Below are 27,885 nucleotides of genomic sequence, written 5' to 3' on the forward strand. Positions count from 1 at the left end.
TCAAAATATAAATAATATTCTATAGCACTTTTACTTTCAAGACTTAAAAATGAAAAATAACTATATTGATCTATATTTTAATCAGGCTGCTTTTTAGTAATTTATCCTACAAGAGACATTACATAATTTATCAATAATGTTCATACTATTTCCCAAGAGGGATTACATACTTACACAAATTTATGAATTGAAAATGAAGTCAGAAGGTTTTGACACAAAGTATCTTTGATTTGGCAGATTCCTGTGACAGTGAGAATTTGCCAGTTTGTCAGAATTTTTCTATAGATAAAAATTAAGAATATTTCTATTTCCCTAACTCTTTCCGAGACTACAGTTTAAACAACGTGTCTCTGAGCAAAGACAAAACAAAACTAACAAGAAAACAACAGATATGATTCACGGATATTAGCTAAGTTTTGTTAAAGCCCTTTTTGGGGTATAATTCTTAATAAATAAAAAAGTATAATCCTGTAAAAATTGGTAATAAATCTTTTTTTGCAAATCAGTGACTTCCAATTCTTTCCTTTGTACAAAATGGAGGAAATACCTAATTGGGGTGAGAGTTGATCACTCAAAAAATATTTTTCAGTGACAGATGACTGTATTTTTTGTGCTTATAATTCAGAGGGGATGCAAGTAGAGGAGTTTTATCTAAGAGTAAACTCTTTATACCCTTATTTTTTATGTGAACAAAAAGACTTTAAGGCTATTATCTAACAACTTCAAACTGGTTGGCAGCCTGAGTTTTCAGAATGTTGAAATGAGTGACAGAAATGTAAAATAATAAATGAGAAAACAATTCCAAGAGAAAATCACAGGGGACTGCATTCAATCCTCAGCCTGATCAGGAGACAATTTCCGAATTTCTGCGGGGACCAAAGCTTACTCTTCACTAGTATGATGGTGAATTTGATAAAAGTCCAGTGTGACTCATCATTGGTTATTTGGTCAAACACCAGCCTAGATGTTACTGTGAAGGTATTTTTTTACGATGTAATTAACACTTAAATCAGTACATTCTGAGTAAAGCAAATGACTCTACATAACGTGGGTGGGCTTCATCCAGTCAGTTGGCAGCCTCAGCAGTAAAGACTGAGGTTTCCCAAAGAAGAGGCAATCCTGCCTCAAGACTACAACATGGAAAGCCTACAGGAGTTTCCAACCTGCAGGTTTTGGGCTCAACGCTCCCATTATCACCTCTGGCCAAGTTTCCAGACTCTGGACTGCTCTATTTCAGATGTGCCGTTCCCACAATGGCATAAGCCAATTCTTTAAAAGAAATCTCTCTGTACAAACATGCATACACACACAACACCTTATCGGTTCTGTTTCTCTGGAGAACCCGTATCCACTTGGAAAGGATGCTGCTGAGATCCTTGCTCCATACAGTCATCTGTGGTGGTAACGTGCACCTTTTACTTAAACTGATGTGAATACATGGCCCACATTTGTTAGCATCTCCAGCTAATCACAGGCACGGTTGACAACTATCCACACAGATACAAGGTCTACAGGCAGGGACTGGCAGAGGCTGATGAGTAGAACACACGGCGTGGAGCAAAGATCATTAGGAGAAACAATGAGATACAGGTTTGGGTGTAATGGTGAACATGAGGAATAACGCAATCAGAGGTTAGTAGCTAAGACGGCTAATGACTGGTTTGGAAGAGCAGAAGAATCCGTGCCAAGGAGACTAAGCTTTACTACTGAATGAGTTTGTTGAGCCAGCCAATTGTGAAAGTTCCCACTGCCACTCTTGCTCTCCCCAGAGCTTTCAGAAATTGCAATGTGCTGGAAAAAATCTACAGCTTGGGTAGTCCATAACTGATCTGACCTACCTTCCTTGCTGTAGCATTCCTGGCTTTTATCACCTAGAATCTGGGTTTCTGAACAATGATGGCTCAGAGATTAGACTGAAATTTTTATATTGCCATAGATCCTCCCCTTATGAATAACTGAGCGTGGATCATACTGGTGACTTGATAGTTTAGCAATCACTTTCTAATTCTACTTTATGGTTTCTTTGCCTACTTTGGAAGTAGGCACTAGTAAATTAAATTGGACATCCTCACTGTAAATAGGAAAGCTTGGGAAATACATACAGGCATGAAATATTCATGAGGATACAATTCCCTAGAAACTTATAAGCAGTTCCCACTCCTGTGTATTATAGAATTGAAATCTCAATTATACCAAGCTAGCTAATATAAGACAGGAAAATGATGCCAGGTAATCACAGTTATAGTAATAACACAGAAAACATCACCATGAAATAAAAATTATGAGCCCTTGAAACAAATTTGTTTCCTGAATAGAAAAATCAAAGTACAAAATAAAAGAGCACATCAATTAGAAAATGAGATTATAATATTATGAATGCCAAGGAAAAAAACTTCTATTAGTTCAAGTATGTTCTCTCTATGCTGACCCATCTAGGCTTACTTACTTTTTGAAATATCAAGGGTATTCGAGTTCCTGGTACTTTCCTCTGATCTTGTTCTAACAATAGTGTCAATGGAATACAAAAAAGACCAGAATCTGCAACAAAAAATAAAATTTCTTAATTTCCGTCAATCTACAAAATATTAATGCAAAAATATTACGTCAACAGATTTCTGATGTAGTCATTCAAACACACAACTATTTATTGAGGACTTCTAAGTGAATGACATTACCTAGCCATTACGTATACACATCTCAATAAGAAAATCTTGACCCTGTCTTATATAGGAATCTAACAAGGAAAGACAACTAAGCAAATGATTGCAAATAATCATTAACATAATTAGAAAGCTCTAGGGATGCCTAGGTGGGTCAGTCCGTTAAGCATCCGACTCTTGATTTCGGCTCAGGTTATGATCTCGCGGTTCAGGAGATTGAGTCCTGTGACAGCCTCACGCTGACAGCACGCAGCCTGCTTGGGACTCTCTCCCTCTCTCTCCACCCCTCCCCTACTCGGGCACGCATGTGCGCACGTGTTCTCTTTCTCTCTCAAAATAGACAAACATTAAAAAAATAATAATTAGAAAAGTGCAAACTACCAGATAAGAGAAATAGTGCTATAGGAGTATGTAAAATATGCAAATAATTTACTAAAGGTAATCAAAAGTTCTGGTTAAAGCAAACGTTACTCATCTCTTTCATACTTAATTGACAGCTAACATCCTACAATACAGAAAAATATAAATTCTTGCTTTTTAAGAAATCAGCCAACATTATGATCTTGTTCTACAAATGCTTTTCTTTGGAAAATATAGATATTTGGTAGTCTTAAATTGAAATTCATAGTTTTATATATTTGGGAATAACTCCCCACGAAATGAAAGGCAACAATTTATAATTTTTCTAAATTAAAATCATATGCAGTCTGGTGTGAGCATAACTTCTGCCTAGCACCTCCTACCCCACCCCCATCACTGAATGTACAGTTAGCACAGAAGTGTGACACACATCATCAGGGGAGATATAAATCATTTGTGAACAAGGAAAGGGGGGGATTGTACTGTGGAATGAGGACACTGAAAACTGACTCTCTATAGAGATGCCACTCAAAAGAATACCAGTAACCCAAAAAATAATTTCTAGTTTAGGAATTAAGAAAAAATGTAATCTTCAAAAATGTCAGGAGTCCAGTTTGGGAGATGAATCTATTAGATAAGATACAAAAATATTTAAGAAACAGAAAGAAAATCTATTCTGTTAATAGTTAACGCTCTTAATGAGAATGGCTTATTATTTCTCTCTCTGTTAGAAAGCAATTCTCAAACATAAAAAAGCTTCTCTAAGCCATTTTAAAAGTCCTGAGTACTGACTCACAGCTATTTAAATTATATTTCTATTTTATAGTTGGAAAAGGCTTTGTGACAAGTTTCTGAAAAAACAACTAAAGTCTTTCATTATCTATAATGGACTTGTGGAAAATCAGAAGCACCATTTAACTCAGAAATTCACCATCTCAAGCCTTAAGCTAAAACACTCAGAGGAACTGAGCACAGAATGAGGTCTTCTGGGGCCCAGCATGGGAGAAAGGACCTTGAGGGTAGATATACTTCATTCCTACAGAGAAACTGCCTCTAAAACTTAAATCAGGGAAATACATGTCTTTATTAATGTTACCATAGTAACTCAATAATCCTAATTCTTGGTATCTCTTTAAGGGAGCACTTAAAGAAGAGGTCAGAGATTCCTAAACAGTTAAACTTTGTCAATAGAGAATTATCTGGATTTCCAGACCAAGAATTGAGAAGATGTCTGTTCTCTATCATATCATAAAAAATAAAGTCTGTTTATATAATGGGTAAAGCAAGTTGCTTACAAAAGAAAAACACATATCCACGATGAGTATAGTTTGGTGGTGTTATGGCCACAATGGCATTATTTTCTTAATATTAAGCGAAGAATGTTTTTTACAAAATAGTTAAAAGTAGAATGTAAATGAGCAAAGAGACAGGCTACTAACCACCCTATGTATTTCCCATCAAATAAATAAGCAAAAGCAATCGATCAACTACCTTCAAGTTATTTTTCAAGATCTGATTTTGGAAATAAAGTAGTTTATGTACCCAATGTACTTTTTAAACATACTATTTTCAAAGGGAAGAACATTTGCAGAAAGATTCCTTAACTTAGGATTTCCTTCAAAGGTAATTATTTTATTACCTCTTTATTTTCTATAGGCCGGGAGAACGGTGTATGTTTATCAAGTTTCAAGATTTTTGAAAACAATGTTTTAGAATCTGAACTTCAGACGTATTCAAGTGTCAGTTTACTTTGTAGATGTTTCCCCCTCTAAGAATACCACTCAAAAGCTCATCTTTGCTACTTCTGAAGTAAATCTAACTGTTCTCTATTTCAAAATTACCTTTTGTTTTGATTTTCACAGCTTTTTGTTGCTTCAGTTCAACACCCAATACATCGTAGAGGGCAGTCAGCTCAATTAGGGCTAAATGGCAAACCTTCTTCATGTCCTGGGGTGCCAGGTCACCAATCTTGGTGGTACCCGTTTTGTCTTTTGGCAGTCTGAAATTCTAAAATAAGTACCATTAATAAAGGTTTATAATATCTAGCCCTTGTAGTCAAAGCCGACTAAACTGTAACTATACAAAGAAGCTATACTCAAAGTAGTGACAAAGCTATGGCAGAATTTCTATAGTCAGGATGAAGAGCCATCTTGTCATGAGGATGGTCCTCAAACCTATAGCGAGTCAGTATGTGAGGTACGACAGACGATGCGACCAGACTATGTACTAGGAGTACTAATCCTCGTGGCAAAGAGGACAAAAGAGATGGTAAAACTGAAAAAGAACTCTAGTTATTGACTTTCAAGAACCAAGGAAGATTAGAAGACCAACCATGAGTAGGAGGAGGAGGAAGAGAAAGAAGAATAGAGCCATGAGTGAGTGCTTACAATGTACGAGGTACCCTTTACCTACATTCTGTCATGTGTATTATAGGTATAGTGATGTGAAATAAATAATATTTATAATACATATAAAAATATTGTGATAAAAACCCAGATAAGGTAGGTACAGAAGGGCTGTAGAGCACTGGGGTGACAGGGAGAGCAGAAGGGATACTAACAGCATGGACGTTAAAGCCAGAATGACTCCACTCATCTAGCTACTGACTAGCCACTAACAATCTGGCAACTGCTTAACCACGGTTTCTGAAAACGGCAGAAGGGGAGGACAGTGGGGAGGAGGAGGGGAGAGGAGGCAGGACGAAGGAGGAGGACATAGGTAGAGGGGAGAGGAAGAAAAAGAGACCAGGTAGAGGGGAAAAGGAGAGAAGGAGGGGAAGAAGGCCACCTAGTTCAGTGGGCTGTGGTGGCGTTTAAATGCCTGGCACTTCCCAAGCACCTTTATATTGTCCCTATCATTATTACCTTCACCACTGAATAAATCAACTGAGACTTAGAGATACTACTATCACAGGCAAGTAAGTGGTGTTTTGTTGTTTCCTGCCTTTCCCAAATATTATCTACGACCTATTCAGCCACTTTTAATATTAAATGCATTAAATATAAGAAAGCACAAAGTAAAAACATGAATGTCTCTAACATATTTAAGACAAATTTTATTCCTACTGTATTTACGGATTACTAAAAACTATGATCATTCTTTGATGGTTTGATTAAAAAAGGTTATAAAGGGTATATCTTTAGGGTTTATTCTTCACTTCCTCATTTAACGGCCAAGGATGTTCAACTGTTCCCTTTTATTCCCTTTACTTTGCTCATTTTTGTACGATGTTATTAACACTTCATGGTCTAAAAACTAGTGCAAAAGACAGGTCTTAAAGCAGCAGTTCTCAAAGTAAGGTCCAGGGAACCAGGAATTTACCGAACACTCTTTCAAGGCACCTATGAGGTCAAAACTATTTAATGAGTAATACTAAGGCATTACTTGCCTTTTTCATTCCCATTCCCTTATGATTATTCAGTGGAGTTTGCCAAAGGTGTAAGACAGGTGTTGGTGCAACAGACTGAACACAGATACAGAGGTGAGGACCCAACTGACTTCCACTACAGTGAAACACTGGAGTAGATAAAATGTAAAACCATGGCACACTTCTTAATAATTTGTTTCAGGGGGTGACTGGGTGGCTCAGTAGAGTAAGCGTCCCACTTCGGCTCAGGCCATGATCCTGTGGTTTGTGAGTTCGAGCCCCACATCAAGCTCTGCACTAACAGTGCAGAACCTGCTTGGGATTCTCTCTCTCTCTGCCCCTCCCTCACTTGCACACGTGTGCTCTCTCTCAAAATAAACTTTAAAGAAAATCTTTTAAAAAATAATTTGTTTTAGAAAATGACGATTTTTCATAAAAATGTTATTTATGGTAACTGTAATGCTGTAAAGTGGATTAATAATTTCCAAATGTCTCAATTTTAATTTCTAATTTGGTAAATATCCATAGGTATAATAACTGATATAAACAAAATCACTACTCTCATAGTATTTGTTGTTTACTTATCAAGAAAAAGGATTCCTTAGTCTATGTATTCACGTTTCATAGACCAAGAACAGAGGTTAGCGACAAACTTCCATGGAATTCAATCCAAAGAAATTCTTCACATTCCAAAATCACTTACGGCCATCCTCATCTCCTCAAAATCTTTCATGAAACCATAATTTCTGTAGAACTATGTGTATGCCTTCTGTCTTGGTTCAGCCACAGCATACTTCTAAGTAGCTGCAAAGTTCAGGGAGCCAACAAATGCTCCAACAATAGGAAATCACAGATTCTTAGCCAGAAGGCCACATATCTGAGGTTTTGTCAAAGCGCTGGAAGCCATGGTAGTTATTGTCCTCAATACCAACATCCTTCCTGACTAGTGAAACAAAAGCTTTTTGAAGTCCCTCAGTACTTTTTAAGAGCCCAAAAGGTTATAAGACCAAAATGTTGAAGTTTCACTGTCTTAAAGCATTTCCTCAAACCTACAACTTTTGGAATTGAGCAGCTAATTCCTTTCAAGCAAACTCAACTCCAAGAGAGAACTTTGTATAGTTCTTTATGAGAATATGAAATAAAACAGCAGTAGACATCATTAAATATATAGTCTAAGTGAATTTCCAGCATAAGTGTTAACGGTGCAGTGCATGGGGGCTGAGAACGTGGGGCCAAACCACAGGTGGACAATCTTGTCTCCATCACTTACTAGCTATGTGATCTCTGGCAAATTACATCACCTCCGTGTCACCTCAGCCACTTCATCTGTAAGATGGGAACAACAGAACCTACCTTACAAGGCTGTGGTGAGGATCAAATGGCCCAAGTAAAGACTCAAAAAGTGTTGCGTTATCACTACATTTCTTTCCTACAGCTTTTTCAATAAATTCAAGATTTCGTGCCTTTCCTTTTTGCCTAACTATTACTGTAAGGTAAGAGAAAACATGATAAGGCTAATACTCTTATTTGATAAATGGTTTTTTGATCCTATTCTGCAAAAAGTCCCAATAGGTAGGAATTATTACAGCATATTCTAGGTGGGGACTTGAGACTAAACATGGCCACAAAGCCCGTGCAAAAGAAGGATGCAAATTCAGATCTTCTAGATTCTAAATGCAGTAATAACCATTCTGTTCTGCTCCATTTTCTCTGTCCACCAGAGCATGTGGGGAGGAATCTAGGTGGATCGGTACTGGTATAGGACTGTGAGCCCCTCAAGGGCTCATATGGACTCATTTCCGTATCCCTACTCTACCATAGGCCTGGCACACTGCAGGGGTCCTGTCCCAGTCTGTTCAATGAATTAAGACACACACCCTACAGGGAGAAAAGCACAGAATCGAGGTCAGTGAGGTATAGGGCCACTGGCTGGATGCTCCCTCGCTGTCCCGTGATTTGTACTGAGCTTCACAAAATCACACAAAACTTGTCACATTTTCTTCAGGCCTGGCCCCAGAGTTCTGCTAATTGCATTGTTTTCTGAAGGGCTGAAACAATCTGATCTACCAACCATTTATTCTTTCTATTCAGTTCTAAACGTTTCCTTTAAATCAGTAGCTATTGATCTAATAAGCCAAACACATGTAATTTAATTATTTAAAGAACTAGCCAAGGTAAATGTTTAGAGAAACCTGAAATATGATTAGTTCAAACATTTGATTTACCTAGCAATATATGTCATGAACTTGCTTTTATTTATTTATTTATGTATTTATTTATTTATTTATCATTGTGCTTTAATGAAAGGAGTTAGTTCTTCATCCCAATGTTTAATTCATAGCAGCAGCTTTAAATATTTATGAAGTCCCCTGTCATTTTTGTTTAGTTAATAGACTGGATGGTTCAGTTCACTGGCTAAGAGCAGGCAACGCAATTTCAGCAAAAGCAAAGCTCTTTGCCTTTTGAAAAATGTGCTTCAAGAATGAAGTGAAATAAAATTTCTCAAAAATTATAAGGTCACTGGTTCTCATGTGTTACTATAAATTAATCAGGTAGCTCTCCCCGACCACACCCCTCTTTTGCAGACCTCACAATACAAAGGGCTCCTTAGGCACTCCATCAGTAAAGATGGACTTTGATGGACTTGACTTTAATACATCAAGTCACTTCTACCTTCAACTTGGAAAGCAAGAGAATCTATTCTTACCTGGTCAGTTTCCACAGATGACTTTTTTTTTCCTGGTCTGCTAGGAAATACATTTCTTAACTAAGATTTTTCCATGTATAAAATGTGATTTTATTACAGCATTTCATTGTCATTTTCAGAGGATGAATATTTTTCTAGACAAACGAACTTTCAAATTTAGTTTTTTTATATTTCCTCAATTTTCAATTTTTTTTTAATGTTTATTTGTTTTTGCAAAAGAGGGGGGGGCAGAGTGTGAGCAGGGGAAGGGCAGAGAGAGAGGGGGACACAGAATTCAAAGCAGGCTCCAGGCTCCGCACAGTCAGCACAGAGCCCAACACAGAGTTTTAACTCACCAACTGTGAGACCATGATCCAAGCCAAAATCAGATTGAGCCACCCAGGCATTCCAATATTTCTTCAATTTTTTAAATGGAGACCAAATAGCCGTAATTTAACCTTTTCTTGACAATTCAGGACTATAACCCTAAACACCTATTTTTGCATTGTGGACAAGTGTGTCTGCTTTGGCTTTCAGTGTCCTCATTCAATCCTGAAACAACACCTCTTCAATGTCCTCCAGAGTTGTTCCATTCTCCAGCAAATTGCCAAGGTGGGCCTCCATGCCTAGTTTTTGGTATTTAGTATGCACGGAGCTGTGTTACCAGACAAGCAAGGTCATAATTCAGTAAGAATCCAAAGGACACTGAATAAAGACCTAAGAACTAAATATAGGCATGCATTTAGAATAGAGGCTTTACCATAGTTACACTTTTAAAACTACGGATCTTCAAAATTTCAGAATCCTTAATGTTTAGTCTCCACAGTACGCTGAAGGAGTATTATTAAATTTCTATTGTACATGATGGACCCCACAAGCCAGAATCTTATTTATAAAATATCCCAAGCTACCCTGAACAAGTTGTCAACAGCACCAATACAGAGCCACTTAAACTCACACCTGAATTAAATACACATAGACCTTCAGGGCACATAAAGTGGAGTCGACATGGTCCTTCCAGAAAAAACTTGAGCTTCAAAAATTGAGTCCCTGAAGCCAAGCCTTTGCATGCCATATATAATTTACTGTCTCCTTGTATGAAAAACAGGAATTGTAACATCTACATCATGAGATCATTTGATAAATTACAGAGCATATTTTCTGAGATACAGTGGGTACACAAAACAAAGTAGTAGCTACATTTTCAAACTGAAGCCCATGAGAGGTTATAAAACCTGATCTACAAATTTAAGAGGAGAAATCTGAATCTGCTGTGAGAGATCATAAAGAATTAACAAAGACTACCCAACGTTGTAAGAAAAAAGAAATGAATTAAAAAATGGAAGTCAACACAGAACAATGTATTACATAAAGCTTACTGCTTATTTACAGAAGCAGGGGAGCATGGAGTAGAAATGGTATTTAAGGTTTATCTGCTTAGACACCTGCCTCAGAGTGATGAATATAAATATTCATTCCATCAACCATGTTGAGGACTCGTGAAAGGCTTACATGCCCATGCCTTCTATGAGACATATGGATAAATGGGTATAGAGATGAACAGATGCATATATGCATAGATAAATACCAGATTACATTGACAATAATTATCAAAAGCATGGCATCTTAACAGCTTAAAGGATTATTTTATACATTGTATCTAATGTAAATTCACAACCAGGAAGGACTTAATAATAAAGTTAGAGACCGAACTAGACCCCAAAGGATGAGTTAAGACTTTCTTGGTAAACGGGGAACAACAAGGAGGTCCAAATAGGAAGGTCATTTTAAGCTTGGGGCACAACATGAATAAAATCAAGAGGGTAGGTAAGCAGAAATGTTAAGCAGAGAATGAAACAAGAAAGGAAGTTTTGTTTTTAAGTCTCTAAAGTAGCTATTAATTTATATTCTATTCCACTTCTGAATGAACAGCTTAGAAGTCAACAGTGTCTTCATTTTTTTTTTAAATTAGACTCTACGGTGTTTTACTTAAAACCCCTTCCATCTGTTGAGATATGGACTGCCCACTACACTGACAGTCTGGGAGTATAGGTCATCTCTTTAAGCCAAAGGATACGTACTCCTTTACTTTTCCCATCAGGTATAAAAACAGATTCTTACAAATATATGATAAAGCCTGGAAACAACTTAGATGTCCACCATTAGGGAAAAGGTTGAATAAATTTTGATGCATCTTCACAATGGAGTAGGATATAGCTATAAAAAAAAGAATGAGAAACATTTCTCTATGTTACTAGGGAGTGATTTCCAGAATATAATGCTAAGTCAAAAATAACAAAATTCAGGGTTGAAAAAAGTGTGTATAGTGGGCTACCATTTATCTGAGAATAGAAGGTTAAACCATAAAGTTAAAATAAAAAAGAATTTACTTAGAAGGTAAATTTACCTGTAAGGGGACAGAGAGAATAGAATGATGGCTCAGAGACAGAAGCCAGACTTTTAATACAACTTGTTTTTAAATTTGACTTCTGGACCATGTAAATATTTTACATGCTTACAAAACGAAATTACATTTCAAAAAAGCAATCCCTAAAAATTGAAAATAAAATGAAACCATTTACTCAACCAAGTGTGCAGTTGGTGGCTTAACCATATGGAGAATAACTATCCTTTATAACCTAAAGCACAGTAATTTTATCATTACAGTCCTTTTGGGATATACCTCAAGGATACAAACAACTGAAGAGAAGAAAAACAAGTTTAAACTGTTTCCTAGTAATCATATTGTTAATAGCAGCGTTACCATTGTTATTCTGAGAACGCTGTGCATTAACTGAGGATAAAACAAACAAGTAATTATATGTGTTCTAATTATATCACCTGCTGTATCCTGAGAACGACTATTCTCGGCATGGAAGAAAGAAGATCCACATGCACTTCTGGCCTCTGAACAGGCTTGAAGCAATGACCAACCCACAGAAAGGAACGGTCCGGTCCTGGTGTCCTGATCATAGTTACAAAAGTGTACTTCTACTAAACAGACCCAGGGTTTCTTGCAGGTAACAGAAAATTCTAGGCCTAAAGCAGAAAATATATCACATACGCAGGGGAAATTTTGTCCAGGGTCATGTCATATAGGACTACATCTAGGAGTTAAATTCTATTTTTTAGAAGAAAATTAAAATACAACACATTAATTGGTCACTAGTGAAAGGTGCTAAGGAACCAAAAAAAATGACAACTGGTCAATTAAAAGGAATCATTTTAGAAAGTTTTTCTTAAAAAAGTATTCAAGTTAATAAGTGAATAAAAGAAGAAATGAAAACATCATCCCGTAACCATTAATAAACTAATGGATCCAAGCACTGGTTAGCCGCAGCTGCTGATTTCACAAAAAGAGAAAGACTAGATATTTTGTCTCTTGATATATGATCACATATGAAGTAATCTTGATCAAAAACAAAAACAAAAACAAAAACAAAAAACCCTGAATCTGTTAAATCTATCATCAAATAATTTACAAGAACAAGAACATGAGAAATTGGAGGGGGAAAATTCTCTGTAACTTAATAACCAGGTTTCTTCAACAAATAAATTTTGAGGGAGAAAGGGAAGGAAGAAAGGATAGTGAAAAAGGAGGAGAATAATGAATGGAGAGAGAGGGAGGGATTAAAAATCTTAAAAGACATATCAACCAACTGCAATGCATAAACCTTAACTGGATCCGGAATCAAATACATTTGAAAAAACAATCATGAAATGTCTGATACAATTTGAAATTTGAACACTTACTGGATATTTAAAATTAAGAATTGTTAGCATTTTTTAGGTACAGTAATGGTAATATGGACATGTTTATAAAAACCCCACGATTTTTTAGAACTACATATTGAAATATTTATTGATGACAAAATATTAAGAGATGTGTTTCAAAATAACACAGATGGAGCACTGGTTGGGGGTATGGATAGATCAGGATTAGCCATGGGTTAATGAATGTTGGGGCTAGTAGGGAAGTAATAGGAAGTTCATCATATTTTTTTTTTAACTTTTGCAGGTGTGAATTTCTACAAAATAAATAACTACATTTATTTTTAAAAATATAAGACATTCAGTAACAACAAGAACACTCAATACATGAAGCTTAATTTCTAAATACTATCTGCTACTAAAAGAAACCAGGGCTCCTTGAAGAAACGGAGTCTTTCAAGTCCGAGGGAAGGAAAGTACAAAGCCTGGAACATCTATCTCATACTAGAAAGCAAAGAAGTAAAAGAAATGAGGGCATGTTATTTTTTTTTTTTTAACGTTTTTTTATTTTTTATTTTTGAGACAGAGAGAGACAGAGCACGAACGGGGGAGGGGCAGAGAGAGAGGGAGACACAGAATCGGAAGCAGGCTCCAGGCTCTGAGCCATCAGCCCAGAGCCCGACGCGGGGCTCTAACTCACCGACCTCGAGATCGTGACCTGAGTTGAAGTCGGCCGCTTAACCGACTGAGCCACCCAGGCGCCCCGAGATGAGGGCATGTTAAAATGACATAGGAACCAGCCTGAAGGGCTCCCACTGGTCAAATTTAGGTATATTTGAACATTAAAGGAAAAAACAACAATGATTATTTAACAATGAATTAAAAAAAAAAAAGGAAGCCATCAGTCCATAGTGATATTCAAAAACAGAGAAAAGGGAGAGAAAGTGTTACACAAGATTGCCAACCAATCAATATGGAAGGAATTAAAAAATTAGAAAATCACCATTTCTCAAACGCTAGTTTAATTATTGTTTCAGGCAAGGATTACAAATGCATGGGGAAACTGGTGGGCGATTGGTTGTTACTGACAAATGGGATACTTACCCAGTCCCAAGCATAACAAATTAGTACTAATTGCATACAGGAAAAGGTATCTTAATACGGAGATCTGGTGAACATCTTCTTAACTAGGTGATCAAACTTCCATCACCAGTAAAGGGGCTGTGTGACAGCATGCCCCTCTTTTGCTGATGCAATCAGAGACATAAACCTCATCTTTGCAGTAGTTTGGCCAAAAATGTTTAACTTGAATCCAGTCATGAGGAACAGACAAAGTCAGAAATTTGATTTGGACTCTTCAAAAATATTAAAGAAAAAGCAGGGGATGTGATCTACATTCAAGGAAACCAAATGATATGATATCAAATGTAACGTACAACTCCTACTCAAATTCCAGATGGGGGTAGGGAAGGAAGAAGCTATAAAGGACAATATTATGGCAACTGGGAACATTTTAATATGACTGTTATGAAATACAATTATTGCTTTAGTGTTCAACTTAAGTATTATAGCTGTGTTGTTTTGTAGGTGTTTGTTAAGCTAAAACAAAGTGGGGGGGTGGTGCCTAGCTGGGTCAGCGGGCCAAGCATGCAACTCTTGATCTCGGGGTCATGAGACAACATATAAATAGATAATGTAGAAAGAGGAAAAGCAAAGTTTGTGAAATGTTAACTGTCAAATGGATCTACATGAATCCTGTAGGGCTGTTTGCTGTACTATTCTTCCAACTTCTCTATGGGTCTGAAATTTCCAAAATAAAAAGCTGATGAAAAATATACTCTTCTATTTAGTGAAATCTGAATAGTGCACTACGTACAAGTAATGGAGCGTCATCGCCTCTGCTCTTCTGGGGCTTCTCCTTGGAACTCTCCTTCTGATTGACTGCTTGCTCTGCAAACGATACCTCCAGGTTGATGTCTGTTTCAGAGGCAGGTGCCTCCTCAGGGACCAGTGGGATCAGCTCTTTTTCACCAACAACGAGACTAGACGCCTGGTCTGGGAAAAGAATGACTCAATTAATGTATTTTCTTTATTTCTTTTTTTACGTCTTTATATCAACTGTATACAAACCTCTGGAGGAAGTACTATTTACTATCGTCAGTAATTAATGGATATTTTAAAGGCAAAATGTATATGCAAAGAATCCTACCAATGGTGCATGGAGGGTATAGGGAAGGTGAAGACTAGAGTCCATAGTTCAATTGTGGAATCTTTGTTGGAGGTCACAATTCTTAGACCAGGTCAAATTCCAAAATTGATGGATGATCTCAAACTCTGAATGAAAAGCCTCACAAAAATTCAGTAGACTTGAATGGTTTTTTGTTGTTGTTTTTTACACTGGGAGATTAAAAGCAAAGACAAAAAGTGGGGAGGGGGTGGAAAGAGGTTACTTTTACTCCCTCTTAGAACTAGTGACACACCATTTCACTTTCTAACAGTGGAATAGATTCCTGGAAGAAATCTCTTCAACACCCCTCCTTTCCTTTCTGGAATGTTACCTACCTATCAGAGTAAGAATTCCAGAATGAGAGTTGGTACCAAAAACTTACCACAGTGGGAGTCAGCTCTAGAAGTACCTGGTACATGAACTAACAGATTTTGCACCCAATTATATCAAAGACTAGGAAGGTTCTCACAACTATAAACCCTGTCAAAAAAAGTTCTGGATATTTGTATCAACATGTCAAGGATGTATAATAGTTTAACAATTTTTTTTTGTCCGTTGTTAATCCTCTAGGAAAGAATTTACATTCGAAAACCTCTTTGCTGAAAACACCAGCTTCAAAGCTTTGGGGAAGATAGTTCTAAATTAGATTATTGGGTAAGTTTTTGGTTTAAACACAACTCACATTATAAAAACCTTGGAACCAATGACAGGATTACTGTTATTTTTTTCATTGCAGACTTTTAATTCATAGCAGACAGCTCTGAATTACAAAATAAACTTACACGCTGCATTTACATGCTTATATATTAACACCACAAGGCAACAGAAGGTAAAGTTGATTTAAAATTTTAACAAAGGCATGCCACTTACATATTATGCATGTTATTAAAACTACTGCCTTCAGAAAACTCTATTTGTAGTCATTTAAATTAAAAAAAAAGTTTGCTTCACCCAATGGAAAATTAGGAATAAACACGAATCTAGCCTCATTACTTCTGTTTGATAAGCAGGGGAGGCTTCTAGGAGTGTGATCCGCAGTCACAGGACTCTGTGTTCAGACGCGCCCCCTGCTGGGTTTAATGCTCTGCTGTTACTGCCTTGGAATCTGAACCAGAAGTCACATCTTCAGTTTGCACTGGGCCTTGCAAACTACAGAGGTGAACGTGGTAGCATCTCCCAGTTAAAAAAAGGCAGTAAACACTGCGCTAGGCCAATTCCAAAACTAAGAATAAATTTGAAGCTCTTCGATGGTAATTATCTGCTGCTACCTATGGCACATTTACGTATTATTTGTGTTGTCGTTCCAACAGCTTGTGACAATTTTTTAATTAGAATAACTAGACCTTTTTACAATTAATTTTTAAAGTATTAACTGAAATGGCCAAAGTAAAATTTTAGTTTTCTTCTCCCGCTGGTTTACACTGTTACATGTTTTACTGTGAATATGTATATTGGTTTCCTAGGAAACCATTCGGAGAGGGGGGAAAAAAAATGATTAGCCATTTTCTTAAATTAGAAGCTACCTTTCCAGAAGCAGAGTGTGTACAGACAAGAATTTTAAAGCTACCCCCCCTTTTTTTTCTCCTCACCACCCCCATGTAAGAGTTACAATGAACACCACTGCCTCATACACACACACACACACACACACACACACACACACACACACACACAATGTTCTCTGATTTCAAAACTGAGGAGAAAAATTATAATTAAATTGCAATATATTTAAAATATATGAATTTGCTCCAAAATGTGGCAAAAATAAAAGAAATGAATATAAAAGCCTAAGAGATCAAACAGTAGATCAAGTTATGGTAGACAGTAGGAGAAACAGTTTCGGGGTGACAGAGAGACATCACTACAAGAAATGGATAGTTAACCAGCTAGTTAAAAGCATCTATGAATCAATGACTTACTCTTAGAAAAGTTAACAGAGAATTCAGAGATAAACCTTTTGACTCTTAAAGTCCTAAAGTGTAAATAGTATAATTTCCTTATTCTCCTTTGGTTGTTAAAGTGAACAATAGCACTGGCTTATAAATATTTGACAAAACTCCTTCAAGTTTTCAATTGTTCAAATTATCCCAAAGTGTCTTTATTTTTAAAGAGACTTTTCCTTCCTGCATGGTCATCAAGAGAAAATAAGTAAATATGCATATTAACATGAAAGTTTTAAAGTTATTTGGATATTATTAAAATTTCTAAGTGTATGTATAAAAACAACGGGCCTTGTATAATTTGATAAAAAGAATAATAATTAGCAGATTAATTTGAAATGAGACAACTCTTGCAACATTAAGACTTTATGACTTTTTCATTTCGGATAAATATCTTTCATTGAACATCAAGAAAAGCCCAAGTATGGGAAAACATTTAAAATAGAAAATGTCACTCACACCTTCAGATTTCAAACAGAAAGAGGTCCACTTTCACACTCCAGACAATGTTTTCCATGCATTTCATTCTGAACCTTTCAAGGTTTACATAAAACTGGTTAATTTACTGTCTATCGAAAGAATGTGGCATTGCTCACAACAGGTGGAGTGGTACATACTCAGTGACACGGTGCTACACGTATGACATTACACATATAGTCTTATTATTCTGATCAGAGGCTCTATTCCAGCAAAAGTAGTTGTAATTCAGGCAAGTCGGTCACATTTTACTCAGCTGCTGCAAGCGAGGTGGGAAGTACTCATATAATGAACTTGCCCTCCAGAACTTCTGTTTATATAGCCTACATCACCACCTCTGGTGAGGGGGGAACCCATCAAGAAAAGACAATGTTTTCCTCAGTGTTCATTGAGCAACGGCCAGTCCCCCTTCCCCAAAGCATCCTCAGCACTGGCCTAAAAGGTTCATCTGTCTCTCTCAATGACCTAGCGCCCTGACAGGCCAGCACCAGCTATTTCTAGCTTGCATGCCCTTTCAGTGTTTACTGGTACACAGACTTGGGGAAACACTCAGTAATATCATTCTGATTTTTAAAAAAAAAAATAGAACCGAAGAAATTTCCACATAACAGCAAGTGCTTTTACAGATACAAATATATAGACATGTATGTGTCCATCCACACTCACATGCACACACTTATTTACCTATTCATTTATTTTGAAAGGCAGGGGCACAGGACAGAAGTTCTGAGAAACGTACGGAAAGAAAAATGGAGATACTGGCTGCTCCAAGACTCCAAAATATCCCTTATAATCTGGAACTGACCTGATTGTGATGAGGTCGGGAACACTTCCCAGTCCTCCACAGTCTACCTGATACTCCTCCCCTACTGCTTCCAGTCCAAATTCAACACTATTAGTGGCATTAACACTCTTAAAAACATAAACAAAACAAAAGGATAAGTCCCTGGGCTGGAATCTGGCAGCCACAGACCACCTCTGTTAAAGTTTTTAAACAACACGGTAAGGATTAAATTTTTAAGCTTAATTTAGAATATTTTTTTTCTTTTTGCAAATAAGTGAAAAAAGCTATAAATTCTTCCCTGATTAAGCGCCAATGAAGCTTACTATTTATTTTCATCCATGCCATGGAATTGTAATCCATTTCTGAAATAACAGGTATAGAAGAGAAAAAGTAGGAATAGGAGAGAATTATAATGAATTGCCCCCCAAAATCCTAACTTTTAAGTCTTTATAAACTTTCTGAAAAGGAATCCATTTATGAATTAAGAATTTATGATTTCAGAACGGGGCCCCAAGTTCATTGGCTCCACTGACTAGGCGTATGGCCTTGGGAAAGTGACTTCACATTTGCAAACATCAGTTCTGTCATCTGTAAAATGGGTCAAGAACAGTACCCACTACACAAAGTTCTTGAGAATAATAAATTAGGTAAACATCTTCACAAGGTATCTGGCACATGGTAAGCATTCAGGAAAACGGATTATGCACAGAGATGTAGAACAGAGATACACTAAAATTTAAAAAAAAAAAAAAATCAACGGGCGCTATATTCTCAGCCTTATGTAATCATGTACTTGGGCACTTTATATATTAGCATTTTAATAAAATTTGTTTACTAGAATTTGAAGGTGAGTATTTTAAAAGGTTATATCTGTTTGTTATGCTAATCAATAGGAAAATACAAGAGAACAGGTCCAACATACCATCTTTTCCTTGATATTTGTTTTCATTTGTTCTGACTGACTGTGATTCAGTGCCATCTGGAGCCTAAAGATAGAAAGTGGGCCATTTAGTCATCTCCAACTCACAACCAGAGAAATGGTATTGTAAATAATTCCATCACTAACCTTTCGAGTATAGGAAACATATTCAGAACTACAACCACCACAGAAAAAAAGTACTGCAGTTACAATCAACAAGCAATCATCCGACAAATATTTGATTACCCACTTACCAACTTGTAAGACACAATACTAAACCCCATAGGGAATATGAAAAACACGAAGAGCGTCCTTGTCATCGAGCACACCACTACTTAGTTGAAGGGAAAAGGCAAACTCATAACGAAAAAAAAAAAAGCTGATAATATCCAGTGACAGAGGAGTAGATAAACAATGTGTGATCCATCCACACAATGAAATATAATTCAGCAATAAAAAGAACTTGAGGGGCGCCTGGGTGGCTCAGTCGGTTAAGCGGCCAACTTCGGCTCAGGTCATGATCTCGCGGTCCGTGAGTTCGAGCCCTGCGTCGGGCTCTGTGCTGACTGCTCAAAGCCTGGAGCCTGTTTCAGATTCTGTGTCTCCCTCTCTCTCTCTGACCCTCCCCCGTTCATGCTCTGTCTCTCTCTGTCTCAAAAATAAATAAACGTTAAAAAAAAAAAAAAAAGAACTTGAGTACGGATACAGGCTACAACGTGAATGAACCCTGAAAAAGTAAAAGGAACCAGTTACAAGCTATGATTCCTTACCTAAGAAATGTCCAGAAAAGGCAAATCATAGAGACACAAGTAGATTAGTGGTTGCTTAGGGGTAAGGAGGGGAATATAGGAATGATTGTTAAATGGCCTTTCTTTGGGGGATAATGAAAATGTGTTATAAATGACTGCGGTGATGGTTGTAAATCTGTGAATATCCCAAAAATCACTGAATTGTAGACTTTAAAAGGATGAATTAGATGGTGTATGAATTATATTCTGATAATGCTGTTAGAAAACAAAATTACAAGTTGACATGTAGGTAACAATAGAAATTCTTCAAATTAAAAAAAAAAAAAGAAAGCTAGTAATAAATGTGAGGTAAATTAAAACTAAATTACCGAAACTAAATATAATACGAGCTCAGATAGTCAAAGGAATGGTTTTTCGTAGGGATTAGGGCAGTGACAGGTCATGATCTCACGGTCCGTGAGTTCGAGCCCCGCGTCGGGCTCTGTGCTGACAGCTCAGAGCCTGGAGCCTGTTTCAGATTCTGTGTCTCCCTCTCTCTGACCCTCCCCCGTTCATGCTCTGTCTCTCTCTTTCTCAAAAATAAATAAACATTAAAAAAAATTAAAAAAAAAAATAAAGCTTCAGAAGGAATTCAGGAATCAGGAGGGGAGTCTAGATCAATCGTACACAAAGGTGTATCTGAACGAATCATTTTTAAAATAACCATTCTGGGGGCGCCTGGGTGGCTCAGTCGGTTGAGCGTCCGACTTCGGCTCAGGTCACAATCTCGCAGTCCGTGAGTTCGAGCCCCGCATCAGGCTCTGGGCTGATGGCTCAGAGCCTGGAGCCTGCTTCCGATTCTGTGTCTCCCTCTCTCTCTGCCCCTCCCCCGTTCATGCTCTGTCTCTCTCTGTCTCAAAAATAAATAAATGTTAAAAAAAAAAAATAAATAAAATAAAATAAAATAACCATTCTGTTGGATTTGCATCTCTGTTCAAATAAGGTAGCCTTTGTAGTCCTCTCAGACATATTTCGCCCCAGGCTGATAGCCACAAAGATCTTCTCCCCTTCACCTGCTATCTAAGAAGAGTCTAGAAAAGCACTAGGGCAGATACATAGCAGCCACCGGTGCACCTCTTAGAGGTCAGAGGCACTCAGGACAGTGTATAGTGACTAGCGCACAAGGGCTACAAGGGTCACGACGCTACTCCAATCCCCCTCAGGATAGAGCAAATATCCTCCTCCTTTATTCGCCGACAAGCCTACAGAAGGTTGGCCCTCCACAGCACAATGAACACAGCGAATAATTCTAATCTTACATATGAACACATATTTTGGAGCATGTGGTCAGAATTGTTTTCCTTAGCAAGTGAAGATAACAGTGCAGATGGTATTCTATTTCCTAGTGTCAGCAAGGGCTTCATGAGGAAGCATTGAAAATGGAAGGGCTGAATTTGTACTTCTAGGAGAACAGAAGAATTGCAAGTGAAGATGGCGGGGCCATGTTTCCTTGAGGAAGGGGGGACATATTTCCAATGGGTGGCAGTGTTCCAATTAAAGGCATGCCGTGTAAGCAAGTTAACATTATTTAAATTTACTTGTGCTATTTCTCTCTTAATGATGCCATCAGATGATACAACCCACCAATTATTATGGACTCAAACCATGTGGCTTCGATATTACCAGGAATTTGCTGGGAAAACGCTGCTTCCAGCACCAAGTAGCCATCCTCTTGGAGACTGGCAGGAATCCCACAGAACATATATTTTGCTTAGAACCCATTCTTTCCCCCTCCCCTTTTTATTTCCTCTTAACTCCCTTAGGGAGGGCTCTTTAGTTGGGAAGGAAATATCATAATACCATATTTCCTTACCACTCATTTTCCTACAGCTGGAAACCTAGTCCAGTCCTTCAACTCCAGTGGCTGTCCCAAATAACCAGTGGGTGGTAAGCAAGTGTTTAACTGCCTCACAGCAGCAAGGGACCTGCCTGGAACAATCCAGTGCCCCCAAAACTCCCACCAAACAGACTGGATTTGATCCACAATTGTCCAGGCAAATAGAGTAACAATCGGAACTGTTAAGGATGTCTTGGGAGAATAAAATGTCTACAAAAAGCGAAACAAAAAAAACAAAACAAACAAAAAAACCTCTCTACGTGACAGAAAGATACCATAACTACAAGGTACCTGTTTTTGTTTAGAATTGTAGGATTTTTTTTTTTTTTTACCCTTTATTTGTAGTATAAATAGAATCTCATGTTTGGGTTACTTGATAACAGAATCATATACGGAAACCCAAATACAGCAGGATACGTAGCGGTTAAAAGCACATACACTTCGAAGTCACACTAATTTGGGTTTACTATCTACGGGGCGTTGAGCAAGTTACTTAAAGCCTATGAGCCTCAGCCACGGAATGGAAATGGTAGTACCTCACTCACAGGACAGCTGTAAGGATTAAATGAAAGAAGGAAAGTAGTTAGCACAGTAAGTGTTCAGCAGTGGTGAGAGCAATTATCACTATTATCGTCAGTGTTCGAGATTCCTTTCGTGTGTCTTCGTTCCGACAAACCCCCTGGGTCTTCTGAGACCAGGACTATTCGGTGACACCTAAAAATAATCCAGAGTGTAAATCAACTTTAACCCTAAGAACATCATTTAGCTCAGGTGACTTTTTTTCTTTTTTAAAGCAACATTTTCCTGATTAAGGAATAGATGATATTAATTTGTCACTTGTGCAAGCTCCTTAGGTCCTCCTGGATGAGTGAAAAACAGCCCCCCAATGGGCTGCTGCTCGAGGCCACAGAGGTCTCTCATGGTCTCTCACGGTCTCCATGCCTCCCCTGATAGCTCTTCATTCATCAGTCCCACATTCTCACCCAGATTCCAACAGCTTCCATAATAAATTCATCAGCTTGACAGACATTTACTCAAATCTTTTGTGTGCTGGGCATTGTGCTAAGCACTAGATACAAAGAGGAAGTTATTTCATGTTTCAGGGGTCCTGCTTTCTAATCACACTGCAGTTAGCTCCCTCACCCTCCACTTCAATTCATCCCCAAATGAGGCTGGGGAAAAGCACATATTCCTGCAAGAGTTAATAGATAAGGAAGAATCCCTTACCTCCTGCTTTTCTGTAAGTAACAATTGGCAGTCACATTGTCTGAGGGGTCAGGGCTATTCCTGATGCTGCAAGGACACCTAACACAAGGATTATCGCACTGAATGTTAACTTGTTTACAATTTTCTGCCCCAGCAGTGTGACTCCTAGAAGGACAAGGACCAGGTCTCTCTTGATCACTGCCAGCACAGAGCCTTCTTGCCTAGCATATACGCAGTCCCTAAGTTTTTAATGATTTGAATGAAACTGGATTGGGTCAGTCAATTCAAAGCAATTATTCCTTTGTTTTAACATCAAAAAAGAAAACCTACTTTTTCTTTGGACTCTGTCTGTTGAGCAAATATGTCTCTGACGTCAGGAATCTGGTACTGTTTGTTTTTTTTCCTCAAGGTCTGGGAGACCGTCTCTACCCGTTTTTGAACAGCTGCTGCCTGGGTCCGGGTCAGTGTTGACAAAAACACCATGCTTTCTTGGGGATCTCCAGCCGACTCTCCAAAGAGATTGGATAAACCAGCCTCCTTAAGCCACTCTTCTTCCAGTTCTCCCTCTAAGACGGTAGAGAAAAATGGCATTTAAGGTCACAAAATATGATAACTTTTACATTTTTTAAGCTCCTCAAACACGCTTACTGACATTCTTCCACCAAAATCAAACCACAGCACTAAGAATCATTATCTGAAACTTGGACAACTGCCATCAACTTCAGCCACAAAGATATCAAATTTTAGATCCATTTCATATATACTCAATTAAAAATTTTAAATGACTTCACATGTGATTAACCTCTATCACTTCTCTGCAGATTAACCAGAGGAGGATAATACTGTTCTCTTTCCAGAGATGAGCAAGCAATGAAAAGATAACTTACTTCCATCAAGTTACAGAAGGAAGGCAATGCTGGGGATATCCATTAAAGCCCATTTCTTGGCTTAAATTCAGCACTGCCCCAGAGTCCAACACTAATTGATGGAAAGGCTGGTTTTTTTCTGTTCGCTGTAGCTGACATGGAGTATAGCAAAGAAGGAGAGCATCCAGACATCAGGAACTAAGCAATTTTAAATTTAAGGTTTTAATCCCCCTAGTAAGCACATCAGATTTTTTTTTTCGCAAATTAAAAAAGAAACACTATTTTAAGGGGATAAAAAAGATGATAGGAAACTAATTACCTAATAATTCAAAACGCTGAAAGCAGAAAGTAAACAGTATTAAGATATATAAAAATTACAAACAAAACAAAACAAAACAAAACAAAACAGAAAGAGAAGTAGAATAGATTCCCTCCCAGGTCTAAGTTTATAGAGGAAAATGAAAGGCCAATGACTTGAGAGACGAAAGACCTTCATCTACACTCCATTTCTCCACCTTGGTAGCCACGTCCCTTTGGACAAGTCACATAGCTTCAAGTCAACTCTGTTTTCTCATCTGTCACCTAAAGCACAGCAGTCCTGGCTGCCTCATAACCAAATGAGAGAATGCTAGCTACATGGGAAGAGCTCTGCAAAGCTCCATGATAGCCCATCTACCCTTCTACATCCTATGAACTCCTTGAGGGTAGAAATCAAGTGTCAACATCCTTGGTTTCAAGAAACAGAATGTAGTGCCAGGTATTCCATATTGCCAGGCAATAAAAACTGTTCACTGACATAAAAAGCCAGCCATTATTATTAATGCCATTAATGCAGAACTCAGTATACATGTATAAAAACAATTTGGCAGGGGAAAAAAGCTGGTCTCGACATGATAAGTAAACAAGATTCAAATACAGTGTCACTTGGTCCATTAAAAGTTAGAGGTAAAAGTCAAAACAGTTTAAAGTTAAAGAAAAGGCATGGGCATGTAGAAACATTCTCAATTCTTCTTCATGATCACCTCATGAACAACTACCTGCAAATTCATTTTCATCTTGGAAATTTACGAAATAGATAATGACACACAGCTACATATCAGGCTTGACTACTATTTTCTGTGGAATATTTTCTCCTTATTCAGCAGACCACTGGTATGCTGCTTCCATCTTGAAACACGGAGACAGAAAGGTTGGGGGATCCACTGATTATCATAAATAAGCTCAACCTTACTGGTGAAGTGAGAAAGAATGAGAGTAAAATGAAAGAGAGCCCAAACAAAAACAAAAACAAAAATGAGTTGATTATCATTTTACAAATCTGAGAAATGTTAAATTAAGAAAAATCTCCAGGGGCGCCTGGGTGGCTCAGTCAGTTAAGCGTCCAACTTTAGCTCAGTTCATGATCTCTCGGTCTGTGAGTTTGAGCCCCACCTTGGGCTCTGTTCTGACAGCTCAGAGCCTGGAGACTGCTTCAGATTCTGTGTCTCCCTCTCTCTCTACCCCTCTCCCGCTCATGCTCTGTGCCTCTTTCCTTCAAAAATAAACTAACGTTAAAAAAACAAAAGAAAAATCTCCAATTTTTCTTTTTAAAGTATTATTGGTAGGTTTTCCAAGCAATGTTACAGCAAAGGGGAAAGAAAAACCTCTGTAGGTAGATTCAGCTGCTTAAACAACTCAGTGCTAAGTCACTGACTTAAGAAATCCTGTTGAAAAGGAGATCACTGTGGGTCAGAAGGCACTAACTGTCTCTTACTTTTTTGGCACCCGCATCAATTGACACCCCAAAAACAAACTTACAAACTTATGGATGGCACAAGGCATAGAAAGAGAGCTATTATAAAAGATGCCAGAACTGGTCATCAAAACCTTGGTGACTGCTTGATTCCATGAGATTGAAAGAAACAGCATGAATTTTAAGAGGAAAAAAAAGTATATGTTTCTTCTAGAATAGCAAATATAGGAGCGGAGATTATGGGAAACATGGCTGGAAAGAAAGTGGAGAGAAATTACAAACCAACAAAAGAAAGAAGTCAATATGGAAGCTAAAAACACCAATGCCATCATACATTGTCAAACCCATACCCTCAGGTTAGTTGGCTAAGCCTGCAGCATTATATCCAATCGGGTGTACTATACTTTGAAAGATAAGATGACCCACACGGAGAAAGGTCTGAAAACCACCTGAAGGATTGGTGAATGTAAATCTTTTTTTTTTTTTTTTTCCTTCTAGAAGGACTTGGTGAGGTACAAGATAATCATCCTCAATTATTTGAAAGGCTATCCTGTAAAAACAGAACAGGCTTGTTCTGCTCTTCCAAAAGGCAAAACTACAGCAAGTGTGTCCAAGGTAGAATATGGAAAATTGTGAATCAATAAAATAAAGAACATCAAAATAGCTCAAGCTGACTGACCAATGGAAAAACAGGATCACTGCAAATAGTGAGCTTTCCACAAGCATCTAATCTCACTAGAGAAAAAAGGACCGTGTAGCTAAAATATCAGAGAAAGGAAGTTTAGATCCTTCCAAAGATCAAGTCTAACCCCAGGAATGTCTGATGCCGTAAGCCTAGTCAACAAGATTCCAGCCATATCTCAGACTAAGTGAATGTGCTCTTGCCATTTAAATTTGGCAGCTGCATCCATAAATCTGCTACAAACAAGTAATTTTTCAAGTTGAAAGGCCAACTGGCATTATCTTATTTTGGCTGTCCTAGCTTTAATTTTTGTTGCTGTTGTTATTCTCCTCTACATTCTCCTGTATTCATCTCTCATAAATACATATACAAACAAGAGTTTTATTCAGTTAGTCATTACCATCAGGCTCTTTGACGACCACCACCTCTTGATCTTGTCTGTTCTCATTAGATTTCTTGATATTTTCTAGTTCGGTCCAATAGTCCTCCATAGATAGTTCATCCAAAGAATCCTGAGAACTTGATCGGTCATATGGAGGTTTTTCCGAAACTTTGGTGACTTCCTGGTTCATAGTGTACTGGCCATATTTGCGACTATAAATTCAAAAGAAAACATGGTTCATTTTAACAGATGAGGAAGTAGTATAATTTCTAAAACATCAGAGCACTGACTGAAGAATTTTGAAACTCTTTAAGTTCCCGTAGTAAAACCAAAGAGATATATATTTTGAAGCTATTTACCTTGAGATTCCAGTAATTTTAATATGCCTGTAGCACGAACAAAGAGTTTCTTTTTTTTTTTTTTTTTTTTTTTAATTTTTTTTTTTTCAACGTTTTTTTATTTTTTATTTTTGGGACAGAGAGAGACAGAGCATGAACGGGGGAGGGGCAGAGAGAGAGGGAGACACAGAATCGGAAACAGGCTGCAGGCTCCGAGCCATCAGCCCAGAGCCCGACGCGGGGCTCGAACTCACGGACCGCGAGATCGTGACCTGGCTGAAGTCGGACGCTTAACCGACTGCGCCACCCAGGCGCCCCAAGAGTTTCATTCTCTATGAAAAAGTATGCAAAGAACAAACAACGACAGAATAAACCATTTTTCCATTTCCATTTCATGTAAATTATTTTAAGACTCCTTTCTAACCTAAAACTTTTTTCTCAGAAAGCAACAGGTTGAATCTTGACTACAGGCTATTGAGATTCAATTCTATACAGTATTTCATATTTGTTATTTATATCTGCAAACAAAACTCAGCCATTATAGAGCAAGTATCTGTAATACATGACATACCATATGAATTTCCTTTTTTATTTTTGAAACCAAAGCCAACAGATGAATGACATATTAAGTTTGCTGTTACATTCTACTATAGAAAGCCACTTTCAAATTTCACTTATAAACGTACCTTTGGCCGATCTGTGGTTTAAAATACACTGAAACTTTATTTGTTGGGGGGGAAAATCATTTATTGGCAATGCTGAATAGCTAGGAGTTATCTCTTCAACATTTATCTCAAATATTATCTACCAAGAAAAGGATAAATTGAATAAAGGTATTTTTATAACTTCCAAGTTAACTACATTTTTTTCATTATAAGTCACATCCCACCTGATATTAAAAGTGAATTAAAAGACCTGATAAT

At 37.6% G+C, this 27,885-nt stretch overlaps 1 protein-coding gene across 3 annotated transcripts in view; it reads right to left on the reverse strand.

Moving 5' to 3' along the window:
• ARHGAP18 (Rho GTPase activating protein 18) overlaps positions 1–27,885 on the reverse strand; it is a 194,563-nt gene that overhangs the window by 32,813 nt on the left and 133,865 nt on the right. For all 3 annotated transcript variants that reach the window (XM_049654328.1, XM_049654329.1, XM_049654330.1), the window contains exons 2-7: positions 26,643–26,836; positions 23,293–23,528; positions 19,135–19,198; positions 14,661–14,839; positions 4,862–5,027; positions 2,447–2,538 (exon numbers count right to left, since the gene is read on the reverse strand). In XM_049654328.1, the coding sequence (XP_049510285.1) occupies positions 2,447–2,538; positions 4,862–5,027; positions 14,661–14,839; positions 19,135–19,198; positions 23,293–23,528; positions 26,643–26,836 (931 nt within the window). The remainder of the gene's footprint in view (positions 1–2,446; positions 2,539–4,861; positions 5,028–14,660; positions 14,840–19,134; positions 19,199–23,292; positions 23,529–26,642; positions 26,837–27,885) is intronic.

Source organism: Panthera uncia (assembly GCF_023721935.1).
Source record: "Panthera uncia isolate 11264 chromosome B2 unlocalized genomic scaffold, Puncia_PCG_1.0 HiC_scaffold_24, whole genome shotgun sequence".
Lineage (NCBI taxonomy): Eukaryota > Metazoa > Chordata > Mammalia > Carnivora > Felidae > Panthera > Panthera uncia.